The 13,169-nt window shown below is 44.8% G+C and overlaps 1 protein-coding gene across 1 annotated transcript in view; it reads left to right on the top strand.

The window, feature by feature from the left end:
• EXOC6B (exocyst complex component 6B) overlaps positions 1-13,169 on the top strand; it is a 273,905-nt gene that overhangs the window by 57,142 nt on the left and 203,594 nt on the right. The window contains exon 7 of the mRNA XM_009999464.1: positions 3,119-3,131. Within this exon, the coding sequence (XP_009997766.1) occupies positions 3,119-3,131 (13 nt within the window). The remainder of the gene's footprint in view (positions 1-3,118; positions 3,132-13,169) is intronic.

Below are 13,169 nucleotides of genomic sequence, written 5' to 3'. Positions count from 1 at the left end.
CGTGTCGTTTGTGTGTGTGTGTGTGTCTGTGTCGTGGCCGTTGCGTGTGTGTGTGTGTCTGTGACGTGGCCGTTGCGTGTGTGTGTGTGTCTGTGACGTGGCCGTTGCGTGTGTGTGTGTGTCTGTGACGTGGCCACTGTCTGTAACACGGCCACTGTGTATGTGTCTGTGATGTAGCCATTGTGTCTATGGCACGTCCACTGTGTGTGTGTGACACGTCCATGGTGTGCACTGGGGAGCGTGTTGCTGCTCTGCCCCTCTACATTCTGCTGGGTTCTGGAGCTGGCGCTCGCTCTCACGTGAAGCAGCTTCTGGGAACACAAAGATGTGAAACTGCTGTCCAACAGCTACATCAGATTGCAATAAATTTTTATTCCTCCTCCTATTTCTCACTTCTGAAGTTGGGAACAAAAACAACTTCATATAAATTATGTTCCTAAAGGAGACTTAACTTCCTACTTTGCTATTTATAGATGGCTCTTTCTTCATGCATATGGATAGCAGCTTGATTTTCTCATCTTCAGTAGCTTCTGTTTGATCTCATGGGTGCTCCTTGTGCATCTTCAAGGAACGTGGCTGAATAATTTATCTGTTCAAGACTGAGCAGAAAGATTAAAATAATTTCTGGAGAATCTCAGGCTTGGGAATACACGAGGCTTCAGAAGTTCAGCTGTGGGTCTGCATGGAAGACTTGTGCTACCTGGTTTGTTGTCTTCAAAGGATGTTTAAAAAAAAAAAAGCTGGTCATGGAAGGGCAAGAATAATCCCAGGAAAACTGCAGTCAACTGGGATTCTTGACTTTGGACCTTAGAGCCTGCTTCTCTGTGCTACTTTGAGATCAGATTAGAAACTCCTGTTACCCTCCATGTGTTTCACCCTTGGTGAGCTTGAGATGTTGTCAGACCTCGTTTTTCCTGCTAATCGAAGAAAACCCAACCAAATGTGCTTTGCATCTTCACAGCTGCAGTGACAGAGGCTGAGTGACCTCACTGCCAAACACAGCGCAGAAGAGCAACACAGTCCTTCAGGGCTTAGCTTGGTCCAGAAGAAGATGCTATGGGGAAAAAAAACCCATCGTATTTGTCAGCTTTGAACAGAAGCATTCATTTTGGGTAACTCTAGTCCTGCTTGTGGCTCTTTTAGCATTTGTGAACAAGGAGGATTGAGTCTGTCCAGAGGGAAATTCCCCTCCTGCAGTGAATGAAGTTTCAGCCCTTATTTACCTGATATTTGCCCCTTTGCTGCATCTGCCCTGGGGTAAATGAACTGTGCTCATGTCATGGACTGAGGTCTTTGCAGCACACTCGAGGCAAGATGAATTCAAAACTGATGTTGCAGAAGAAATAACCTCTCCCTTGGGCCAGAGGAAGGAATTGGCCTCGTTGGGCATTTGATCTTTTTGCTGACATCCAGAAGTGTGGAACAGCTTGGATCCCATCCTAGTGTGAAGCTATGTCCAGCCAAAAGGTCAAGCCTGCAATACCCCATTAGCGTGTTCAAGAAGGTTTGTGAAATGCTTCCCTACCCAACAACTGTTATTATCACCTCTCAGGCATTAAAAGTTCCTCAAGATGCTTGGTTTTACCCAGACTGAACTCTTGCAGGAGGGATTGGTTTGCTTCCCATGTTAGGGGAGGTCTCCTGATGTTTGCCATGTCAATGCAGATGGAGTTTTATCATTGGAAGCTTTTCTAGGTTATTATGATATTCTTTTAAAGAAAACAGATATTTCTGTCAGCAGTTGTAGCATCAGCTTCCAGAGTGTAGTTGGGAAATAGTCCTTCCTTTGTTAAAATATCATCAGAACCTGGTGCTTGGGAGCACTGACAGGCTCAGAGCAAGTAAAACATGTCTCAGCTGCCATCCAGCACCGTCCTGTGTGTTCATCTGTTGGACATGCGTGCACTAAGTGCTGTGTAATTGCCACAAGTCTGGCTGATACTCATTTAGTAGAAACCTCCTCTATATCTTGATGCCCAGGGGAAAATGCTTACCCTGGAGTATCTTGCTTGGGACTCCTGCATTGAAGGAAGGCTTCTGCATTGGGCAGTAACATAGTGAAAAAGCTTGAAATAGTCTTTCTTCAGGTAAGGCCCTTGATGGAGAAGGGTGCTCTTGTGTAGGTCAGAAGTGGCCTTGAGAGGTTTGGTTTCTTTCACTAAGAGGATGCCCTAGTTTTGTGGTGCCATTGGTCGTTACAGCTTTTCTTCTCTGTGCCTGATGTGAGCACTGTGCTTGGGAGAAGTAGATTTACTGTAATGGAGTCAAAGGGAGCTGTAGTAGTTCTTTCCCTGACAGGGAAATTGGGATTTGTCTTGGTCTTCAGGCTGCTGGAGAGAGGAGGTGATGATGCTCTGACTTCATTAACAAAGGTTATATACTTGGAGATGTGCTCTGCTGAAGAGCCCCTGCACGTGGAGATACAGGGACCTTTGGAGGTTTGATGTGTCCTCCTGCTCTGGTTCTCTGCGAGCTCATTTGCTTCTGTAATTTGTTCAGTTCTCATAGTTCCTTCAAGATAGAGTACATCGCTGAGAAGGGGAATAAAAAGTTGAACCGTTTGATCTCAAATTGAAACATTTTGTAGAGCCTAATTAAACAAATTCATGATTATTATGTAAAACTCTGTCCCAGGCCTTCAAACAACCTCTTAAATGCCAGCTGCGCTCGAGAGCCGTGCCTAATCACCCCTTGAAAGAAGCAGAGAGCAACGGGTGTTGAAAGGCAACGGCTCGAGCTTGGCGAGGGAACCCAGAGACCGCAAGTGTTGAAATTTGCACGGAACACGAGGAGGCCTTTGATCAAAACACAGCCCAAATTTCCACAGCTTGGGACTCGACCAAGAGCGCTAAGCTCTCAACAGTGAGAGAAGGTTTTGGAGAGACTTCAGAGGTTCCAACGGCAGTGTCACAGCCTGTAATCTCAACAGAAAAGTGGCTCAATGTAATTAAGAGCATAGCGATGTAATCTGTGTCAGGACAATCCCTGCCTGTGCCTCCTGAGAACCTCTGGGCTCTTTGGGTCCTTTAGTTTCTTCTAAACTGGGTCAAACATTGAACACAGAAGAAGAAGAGGTTGAGATGTGTCCAGGGCAATGTGGAAAGGATTTTGGCCTGAGTTTTCCCAGTGGAGTATCTTGACATTCTCCTCATTTTCTCTACGAAGGACAATGTGGAAACAGAGCTGCAGAACATAAAGAAAAATAAATGGCATTTGAAGTGTCCTGCACTTTCTTGAGGCAGGCTTGGGTCAAAATTTGTTGCAGTTGGGTGAAAGCAGAAAATGCAAGTACTGAATTGCTTTGTAGCTGCACCAATGGTTCATTTGGTTAATTGGTAGAAGTGGATATGTAAATATGATGATCCAGTCTTGAATGTAATTTGTCAGGCTCTTCAATTAAGCTAGTGTGGCTTTTGAGCGATAATGACACTCACCTGTGATAGGGAATCCACAGTGAGATTCTGAACTGCTAGCAGGTCTTTCTGGACTCTCAGGCCCTTTCATCTGCTGTTACTTGTACAGTTAACATTAATTAATCTAATGTTCAATTGAACTGTATGTAGGATTATCAGCAGATGAACATTAGAAAAATGAGGGGTGGCTAAAGAAATCACAGTTTCTTGATGCTGGAGCAGCTCTGCTCTGGAGACAGGCTGGGAGAGTTGGGCTGTTCAGCCTGGAGAAGAGAAGGCTCCAGGGAGACCTTAGAGCACCTTCCAGTGCCTGAAGGGGCTCCAGGAAAGCTGGGGAGGGGCTTGGGACAAGGGCAGGGAGTGATAGGATGAAGGGCAAAGGATTAAAACTGGAGGAATGGAGATTTAGGTGAGACATGAGGAGGAAATTCTTTGCTATGAGGGTGGTGCGAGCCTGGCCCAGGTTGCCCAGAGAAGCTGTGGCTGGCCCATCCCTCGAGATGTTCAAGGCCAGGCTGGATGGGGCTTGGAGCAACCTGGTCTGGTGGGAGGTGTCCCTGCCCATGGCAGAGGGGTTGGAAGTAGATGATCTTTAAGGTCCTTACAACCCAAATCTTTCTAGGATTCCATGAGCTTACTCTTGAAGTTGGACCAGGGCACGTGAAGGTGGAGAAACAGCTGGGTTTGGGCCACCCCATGGAGAGAGACAATTGTTGTGCTGAAGCTGAAGGATCTCTTCAGATCCCATCTGCTGAGGATCTCCTAGACGTGACTACAGCAGCTGGCTACAAGTGAGGACAGTCCTTCTGGATTGCCTCAAGCAGAGCTTTGGGTGAATTTTCTCCTGGTGGCTCAGAGTAGCTGTGTCACTGTGAAATGCCTTTGTATCCTCAGCTGAGAAAGATTTGCATGCCAGTGAACTCTGCTGACATAGATGGGAAATGGGTGTGTGGGGGTGACTCCAGCACTAAATGCTTTGAGTGGGTGGTGGGGTGGTTCTCACTCCCCTCAATGTTTTAACTGTTTTGAGGGTGTAAAAAGTCATGCTTATAATTCGTCTTCACATTTTTGAGATGAATATTCAGGTGGTTTTTTTTTTTAAACTAAAATGTTAACGTTTGGTGATCCACAGGCAGGCCTGGGTCTAGTGGCTTTGCTGTGCCCACTGGTTCCAGAGCAGCTTATCCTGTGCAGTGGGGGGGGATTATCCACGTGAGCTTTCTATGCATTTGCAGAGAGGAACATTTAATTAATGCTGAAGCAATTATCTTGACAAGCAAGTCCAACTCAGAACAATAACATTTTCCCAGTCGCTGTGTGGTAGCCAGATGGTAATGCAGGCTGCTATTAAGGGCTTGGCTTGCCACTCTTGAGGTTACTGGCAGGTAATCAGTATATTTTTCCCATTTGGATTTCAATGTTCTGGGAATTAGGCCCACAGGGATGTCCAGGAGATGTTGCAGTGTGAATGGAAGAGGGTGGTGTGTTTTGTATTGGGTTTTTTATTTCTTTTTTCTTCCTGCTAGGAAATATTTCTTGCTGTTGCCAAATACCAGGATGCAAACAGGGATCTGTGTGCTATGGGGTCGGTTGGCAACAGATGGAAGGCTAAACCAGGCAGGAAGCTTTCCAGAACTTCATGTAGACTCCCAGGATTTGGTAAAACATGATGTGCTAGTAACCTCTTTGCTGTCTTCTAATATTGCTTCTACTTTTGGTCATCTCCCCTCTGTGCACAAGCCTACTATGCTGGTAGTTGTTGACAGTGGTTGATCTACGGAGGGTTCAATAGGTGGGACTGGTGTGCTGAGGCTCTGTGCTGTCCAAAACCAGAAGTAATGAGTTGCAAATGGTGAATGAGGTCTTGTCCTGCCAACATCCCTCATCCTGTGCCTACATTGCAGCTCACATATTAAGTTTGGTTTGTTGTTTTTTCTTCTTCTGCTCTGGAGTGTTGGTTCTTGGTGAGGGGTTCCTCACAGGGACCTGATGGAAGGTTTCTGTGTGGGTCTGCGGTGTTGCATCCATGAAAGCAGAAACTGCTAATGGAGCAAATTTGCAGGGGCTATTGTAAATGAGAAAGCTGAAGGAAGCTCCTCCAGTGGTAACCAGGGGTTATGTGAGTGTTTTGAGCATGAATACAGCAGAAAGATAGAGAATGAGTCAGCTGTGGTCATCAGCAAGACCTGGATGCAAAATCTGAATGATGAAAAAGTGGTGAAAGAACCAAATCTGGTCCCTGCTGTGGCCAGGCAGGTCCAAACAACAGAGATCTAAAGTTCAGGAACTTTTTGTGGGAGAAAGACTGGAGAGGGGCTGTGGGGCAGAGACTGTGTTCCCTGTGCTGCTGGTTGTGTGGCACCCTGACTGAAAGCTTGGTGCATCCAAAACACACTGTCTCCATGTCAAACTGCTTGGCTCTTCTCCTCAGCAGGTTGAACTTTATAGGGGGAAAAGGAAATTCAGACTGGCCTGTGGTGTACAGAGCACTGTGATTTCTTCTCCAAAAAGTGGCTGCACAGGGCAATGAGGAGCAGGAGGGAGCTGCCGTGTGGTCAGATGGGTGATGACTTCCCGTGTACCCTGGTGGCACCAGTCCATCCCTGCGTCCTCCCTGTGCTCGGTGCCCTTTCAGCAGGCTTCACTTCCTTTCCTGACTTTTCTACTTGATGATGTGACACCAGAGGGAGAATTTGCTTCCTTTTCATTCCTATCCTCTCTCTTACATCTCCATCCAGCACCTGAGCGAACACTGCAGCCCTGGGCTTTGAGCTGGACCTGGCAGAACCCATTGGCACCAACCAAAACGTGGCAAGAGCTGGAGGGGCTGTGAACCCTTCTCTGATCTCCCTGTGACCTCCACAGTGAACTTCTTGAGAGGCAGATTTCTGATGGAGGTAGACCCAGCAGTGTGGCTGTCCCAGATGTTGGATCTGGTTTAAATCAGAGCAGTGGAAAATACCCAGTGTTCAGTTTAGCTTGCGAAATGAGAGCAAAGTGTGTCAGGGTTGTTGGTTTTTTTTGTTTCCCCCCTTTGCTTTTTGCTTCTTTATTCCTTCTCCTGCTCCTTTATTTCTTCTCCTCCTCCTTTTCCCCTTCCATGAAGTCAGATTTTAATCCAGGGCTGCAAGAAGAGTCGAAATTGAGGTATTATGGAGGTGGCCTTGAATATCTTGAAGTATTTTTCCATTTGTTAGAATAACCCCAGATTTTTAGAAAGGGAGGGTTGGAGATTTGGAATGATCTGTCTTTTAGTATCCACAAATTAGTGCTGACTGTAGGATAGAAATGCTCAGCTGGAGCACTCCAAAGCCTGGAGATGGAAGCAGCACTTCCAGAGCAGCTTTTTGAGGGCAGGCAAAGAGCTTCTGTTTGGGAGGATTCAGTCTCTGACACATGTATCTTGGCCAGACATGGAGATTGGGATCCCATTTGCTGAGTGCAGGGATTAAATCCCAGTCACTGCTTGGGAAAGCTTTAAGTCCTTTAAAAGCTGCATGTGAATAAAATCCCCAATATATTTCTCTCACTGCCCCAACAGTGGCTGCCTTTACAGGATGAGTAGTTCTGAGTTCAGACAGTGGTGGGAATGGTTTTACTGGAAGCACTGAAAATTGTTCTTATCAGCAAATCTTGGCAATTACTGTGTCTACATCAGATGCATTGTCTGTTTTCCCAGTGGTGAAACAGGGCAGAGGGAGAGGTTTGGATTTGTAGCTGAATCTTAGAGCAACTCCATCTTTGGTCTACAGCTTTGAGTTAATTGGGTGATGTAAAATTAAAAATGAAACCACCTCTGAGGATGTATCTGCATCTCTAGGGAGTTAATGTGAGATATTTAAGCCCTTAAAGCGTAAACTGACAGCCTGGGGGGACTCAGCTAAGGTTGTACATGTTTTTTAATGGTTGGTATCATCTGGAGCAAAGGAGGCTGAGGCTCCATGAAAGGTTGAAGCAAGGGGGAGTTGATCTCTTCTCCCAGGTAACAAGCAACAGAACAAGAGGAAACAGCCTCAAGTTGTGCTGGAGGAGGTTTGGTTGGATATGAGTAACAATTTCTTCCCCAAAAGGGTTGTCAGGCCCTGGCCCAGGCTGCCCAGGGCAGTGGTGGAGTCCCCATCCCTGGAGGGATTTTAAAGCCCTGTAGATGTGGTGCTGAGGGACATGGTTTGGTGGTGACCTTGGCAGTGCTGGGTTGAACTTGATGATCTGAAAGATCTTTTCCAACCAACACAACTCTGTGATTCTGTGAGTCCAAAGGCCTCTTGTGGTCTATCAGACAATTCTCAGTGCACAGAAACAATTCTTGCTGCAAGTGCTTTTTACATCTCCTTCTCCAAGTCTCCTGTTTTTCTAGTCATGAATTTTTAGCACCACAGATCCTGTTAACCCCTGGCAGGGTAAGGGAGGGTGTGAGGCCACCTGCTAGATGAATTCCCTGCTTGTTTAAGTGATTGCCCAGCATGATTCTGTAGGTGAGTTTAGGAATCTTAAACTGCATGGTCACTTCACAAATCTGTTATGGCCACGAGCAGGTTGGGCACCATGCTGGATCCCATCAAACATTTTTCTCCCCTTGTATTCCAAATACCTATTCCAGGATGGCTGGACAACTACCAAGTAAGACCTGTTCTGGTACCTGGAGGCTGTGAATCTTTGTGGAAGTCTTAAAATCCTCAGGAACTAGATGACAGGAAATTATCTAGATGAAATGGTCTCAAGTTATTTTTTGGTTGAGTTGCAAAAATGCCATCTGGCAGAGCAGCCTCTGCTGTAGCTTGTGAAAGAAGCAGCTTCATTGGTTTTGGGTCAGTTACTTTGTTCTGCATTTGATGTATATTTTGTGGTTAACTTTTCTTCTATTCCGTCCTATTCTCCCCCTTTAATTTGTGCTTTGAATCAAAGATTCCAATGGCTGTGGTTGCAGGGCTTGGGGAAATAAGTAAAATAAAAGTAGTCATGCAACATGAAGGTCAGTTCTGTGTTGCCTGCAAGAGCTGGGCTGAGTGGTTGCAAGTCATCCATCTCTTCTTGGTTGATTCTCTCCAGAGAAAATGTGTTCCTTGAGGTTCCTCAGGCAGAATGAGAGAACTGTGGGATTTTGGCCTCTTGGCTTCCATAGCACACTGTGAGCGGAGGGTATCATAAATTAAATGAGTTTTACACAGTTTTTTTCTCTAGTGGTAATGGGGATGTTTGCTTGTGAGAAGGGTCAGGGCAATCATCACACTTGCTTTTCACTCCTGCTCTGCCTCATTCATTTCACATTTCTTTAAGTACATACTTGGAGGTGAAGGACAACCTTATTTTTGGTGACTGGGTTTGTGAAGCGAGAAGCAGTTTCTCCTCCTGATCCTGCTGTTGCTTCATCAATGTCATTTTGTATACATGTTTATAAAGATTTAAAATCCTACCTGTCACCACCGTAATGACCTAAAAGGAGCACAGGATTTGGAATAAAAGAAGGAAGTTTGTCTGGGGTGTTAATATTGGATGTTTATTTCCTGAATAGGTTTTATTAGGATGGGGGATTGTTAATAGTTGGGGTACTAATGTGAGCACAATGTTGAAGGTCACCTTGTCATTCCATTTACCACTTGCCATGACTAGTGCACTGCTGCTGCTATTTGTAATGGCTCCATCTTAATACATCTGTGAGTGATCTCTTTGATGTGCAGATGTCAGGTGACACTGGTCTGCTGTTGCTAGCACTTGCTGAGGAAAAAGGGACAATAACCTGTCTACAAAGTGAGCTCCCATTAAAGAAGGTCCATAAAGTGTATGTAGATGTGGTGCTGAGGGTCATGGTTTAATGGTGGTCTTGGAAGTGCTGAATTAAGGGTTGGACTTGATGATCTTAAAGGTCTTTTCCAACAAAAACCTTTCTATGATTCCATAAAGGACCTGGGAACAGAAGCATTTAGAAACTGAAGGCAGCAGTGCTTGAAGAGGAGAGAAATAGTGTTTTACTGTAAACGTTGGTGTAAGCTGGGAGTGAGCAGCCTGCATGCTGGGTGCCATCTTCTGTTGGAGCAGCTTGGAGCTGGCTCCTTCAGTGCCCCACATCAGCCACATCTTGGATGGCAGTTTCATGTCAGCAGAGCCAGAGCTGGCCAAGTAGAAGGTGTCGAGCAGCAGCAAACTGTGCTTGGGGGAGGCCACGGGAAGTCATTAGGAATTGCCATTTATAAATGAACCAAAACAACACGTGGAGAGGTGCTGGAGTTGTCATCCTTCAAATATTTGAAAGTAAAAATAGCTGTATGGAAATGACATCGTGTCTGATCCACGATTCCCTTGCAGTTGGCTGTGTTGGGCCATGGATCAGAAGAGAAACTTTGAAGGGAAGTTGTGTGATTTTCCTTCTTCTGGGGTTTTTAGTTTTACCTTTAACTCCCACACATTCTTCTGTTTTCCTTCCAAGACCATTCTTTGACCAAAACAATTTACTAAAAGGTTGTCCTGACTTGACTGATTTGCTGTTTACAACTGGTGTTACTTTGCTATAAGCAGCAGCCACTTGATACTCACTGTATTTCATGTCCCTGTTCCTCACCAGCCCCTGTGCACTGTGATCCCTCAACTTCAGCATTGTTTTTGAGTAAATTGATAGGAGATAGGAGCCTGGTAACCGTTACTGGCATTATTCTCTTCTCTGTGTTCAGAGGGTGGCACTAAGGTGTTTTACATGACCCAGCAGTCTAAGAACTTGTCTCTTGGCCACTAAAAGACATGTTGGTCCTTACTAGTTTATGTCCTTCTCTAATACCACCTGAATATTTACTTTCTGGCTGGCAGAATTTGTGGTGTGGTGAGGACAGGACCCAAGCAGGGGCAAGAAACACCCTGGGGACATGCAAAACTTCAAAAGTGTAGAAATTGAAGGTTGTTCACCTCAGACTGATGACTTTTTTTTTCCTACATCTGGCATAAAAGATGGCAATAATCTGTAGAAATACTGGTTTAGATTGCCAGGCATGTAGAGGTGTCCTTCCAGGATCCTGAAAGTCAGCCTAAAATGAAAGCTCATTAATTTGTTCTTGAATAGGCTTCCAGGTCCTGAAGGCCTGCAGTGGCTCAGGTGTCCCTGGTGCTAGCTTGGATCCCTTTTTGCTATGGGTCATAGCTTCTTTTTAATTTATTTTATTAATTTCTGTCTAATCACTTGGTCTTCAGGCCTTGGACCTTTCAGGGTAAGGTTTTGGACCTCAGTGGGTTTGTCGTGGCGAGGTGAGCTGGCTCCAGAGAGTCTTGTGCTCAATATACACTTTTATATGTTGTTAATAAAAGTTGTATTTATTGGCTGTGAGGTCTGAGCTACTGATGTTGGTGTAGCCCAGTGAGCAGGGAATGAGAGTAATTACCAGGAAACTGTTATGTGGCCTTCAGCAAAACTGCTCTCCCTTCTGGGCTGGTTGTGCTGCAGCTCTGGGGAGGAGACTTTTTTCCTTGCCCTGGCTGGAAGGGAAAATTGCAGAGTCAGGTTTTTCTGGTCTGGAGGGCTGAGTCCTGGTGTGGGCTGGAGGGCTTGGTGCTTGTGGTAGCTGCTGTAACTGGACAGGACTCAGAGCTCCTTCTGGACCTCTGCTTTGCTGGGTTTTTTCTTCTAATAAACCATGATAAATAATTATGTGCCCTGGTGGTGAGACCCTGTCCCAAGTTGCCCAGGGAAGCTGTGGCTGCCCCATCCCTGGCAGTGTTGAAGGGCAGGTTGGATGGGGCTTGGAGCAGCCTGGGCTGGTGGAAGGTGTCCCTGCCCATGCAGGAGGGTTGAAGTCGCTGATCATGAAGGTCCCTTTCAACCCAAACCAGTTTGTGATTCTGTGATTCATAGTTTTGTTGTACAAAGCTGTGATGATTTGAGGATCCTACATGAGGATCAGGGTTAGGAAAGAGGTTTTATGTGACAAGGCTTGAGGAGGTTTGTATCTTTAAATTTATCAAAGAGGATTACGACTTCTTCTCTGGGTGCCTGTTAGAAAACACTAATTGTAGCTACTGTTTTAATATAAGGAGTCAAACATATAATGAGTTATAAACACAAAGGTGAAAGCTGAGTAAAGGTGTGGGATTGGAGGTGATGACCTACTGGAACAGTCCATCAGGGTGGACTTTGCATCATCCCTGGAAACCTTTGAAACCAGAACGACTTTTTTTTGCTAAAAGCTTTATATTCCAGTCCAGCCACAACTACTGACCTTGAAGTAGGTATTAATCAGTGGGCAACTCCTCATCTGCATCATTGAAGATGTCAGACTACCTGACAGCTGTGATCTCTTAAAATGTTATGCCTGTAGGAACAGTAGATTCGTTCTTTGTGTTTTTCCTCTCGTGGTGAAGACTGAATTTAAAAAAAAATTGAACAAAAAAGAGGAGAGTTTATAGGAACTACTGACCTTGAAGTAGGTATTAATCAGTGGGCAACTCCTCATCTGCATCATTGAAGATGTCAGACTACCTGACAGCTGTGATCTCTTAAAATGTTATGCCTGTAGGAACAATAGATTAGTTCTTTGTGTTTTTCCTCTAGTGGTGAAGACTGAATTAAAAAAAAAAAAAAGAACAAAAAAGAGGAGAGTTTATAGAAAAAAAAAGTTGAGCACAGCTCCTGCAGCCAGGGGTTTTGGTGTTCTGATTTTGACTCTGATAGTGCTCGTTGTGTGGCCTTGGGTAAGTTACCAATCCACATGTGCCTCAGTTTGGCAATTGGTCCGATCCGGGTAATTTCACTCACCTAATAGGATGATATGTTTTTAACATGTTGTTAATGTAAATGTGGAGTAATTAAAAGCTTTTTATGGCTATTTTGTTTATGAAAAAGGAGAATATTTGTATTTAGAGTAGATGCCCATTTTCCAGACCTACTTCATTTAACTCCTGGGAGATGTTTTGACTCTTCAAAAGAGGATTTTTCTTGACTTGGGGCCACCGCTGCGGTGCTCTGTCCCGCCAAGTTCAATGTTCTTCTGGATAGAATAAAATGTGTTTATGGATTTTGATGAAATTTGAAAATTCTTGGATTGTTCAACTTGCTGTGTTACGGGAAAAGGAATCAAGATCTGACTCATGGAGCAGGAGTGACCTTGGGGGGAGAGGGCAGCATTGAACTTGCCATGGTTTGGCTTACTAGGAAAGTATTTCATTGGTTGTGTCTGGCATGTGTGTATTCTTACTGGACTATTACCATTGCCTGGTATCAAGTGGTGCCATTAAGGATGAGACATCTTCCTGGTGCTTCTCTCTGCATTTTCACTCCTTGTTACTATAAATATATATATATATATATGCACACACGTACATTTCACTCCCCCCAAACCAACCATTTCCAGTCTTAAGGGTTGTCTGCTTGTTTTCAGTCCAGACCAAGGTGTTTGGGCAGGTTAAAGGACAACAGATTTTCTGTAAGTTTTTCTATAAATTTTAAGAAAGAAGCATTTTAGTTCAAATGTTCACAAAATCCAGAAGATCAACAGGCTGAACACCAACAGTGCACAGAAAGTGTTAGTTGTCACCAGGTGTGTTTACTAAAGGTGGTCAAACAACTCAAGGGACATTGTTGGTGATTTTCTCATCCCTCAGGCTTTAAAAATCCAACATTTCTGCAATGCTAGTGGAACACTTTTGAGGGTTACCTAACACAGCTCTTAAGAGAAATTCTTTCTGTGCTCCTTCTCCATTTGGGTCCATGTGCCATGTTCATCTCATTCTGGTGAACCATGCTTTGTGCATCCTGTAGATAGGTGCTAATGGATCAAC

Source organism: Chaetura pelagica, unplaced genomic scaffold (assembly GCF_000747805.2).
Source record: "Chaetura pelagica isolate M959 unplaced genomic scaffold, ChaPel_1.0 scaffold305, whole genome shotgun sequence".
Classification (NCBI taxonomy): domain Eukaryota; kingdom Metazoa; phylum Chordata; class Aves; order Apodiformes; family Apodidae; genus Chaetura; species Chaetura pelagica.
Note: the sequence above shows the minus strand (reverse complement) of the source record. Positions and strands in the feature narration are given on the sequence as shown.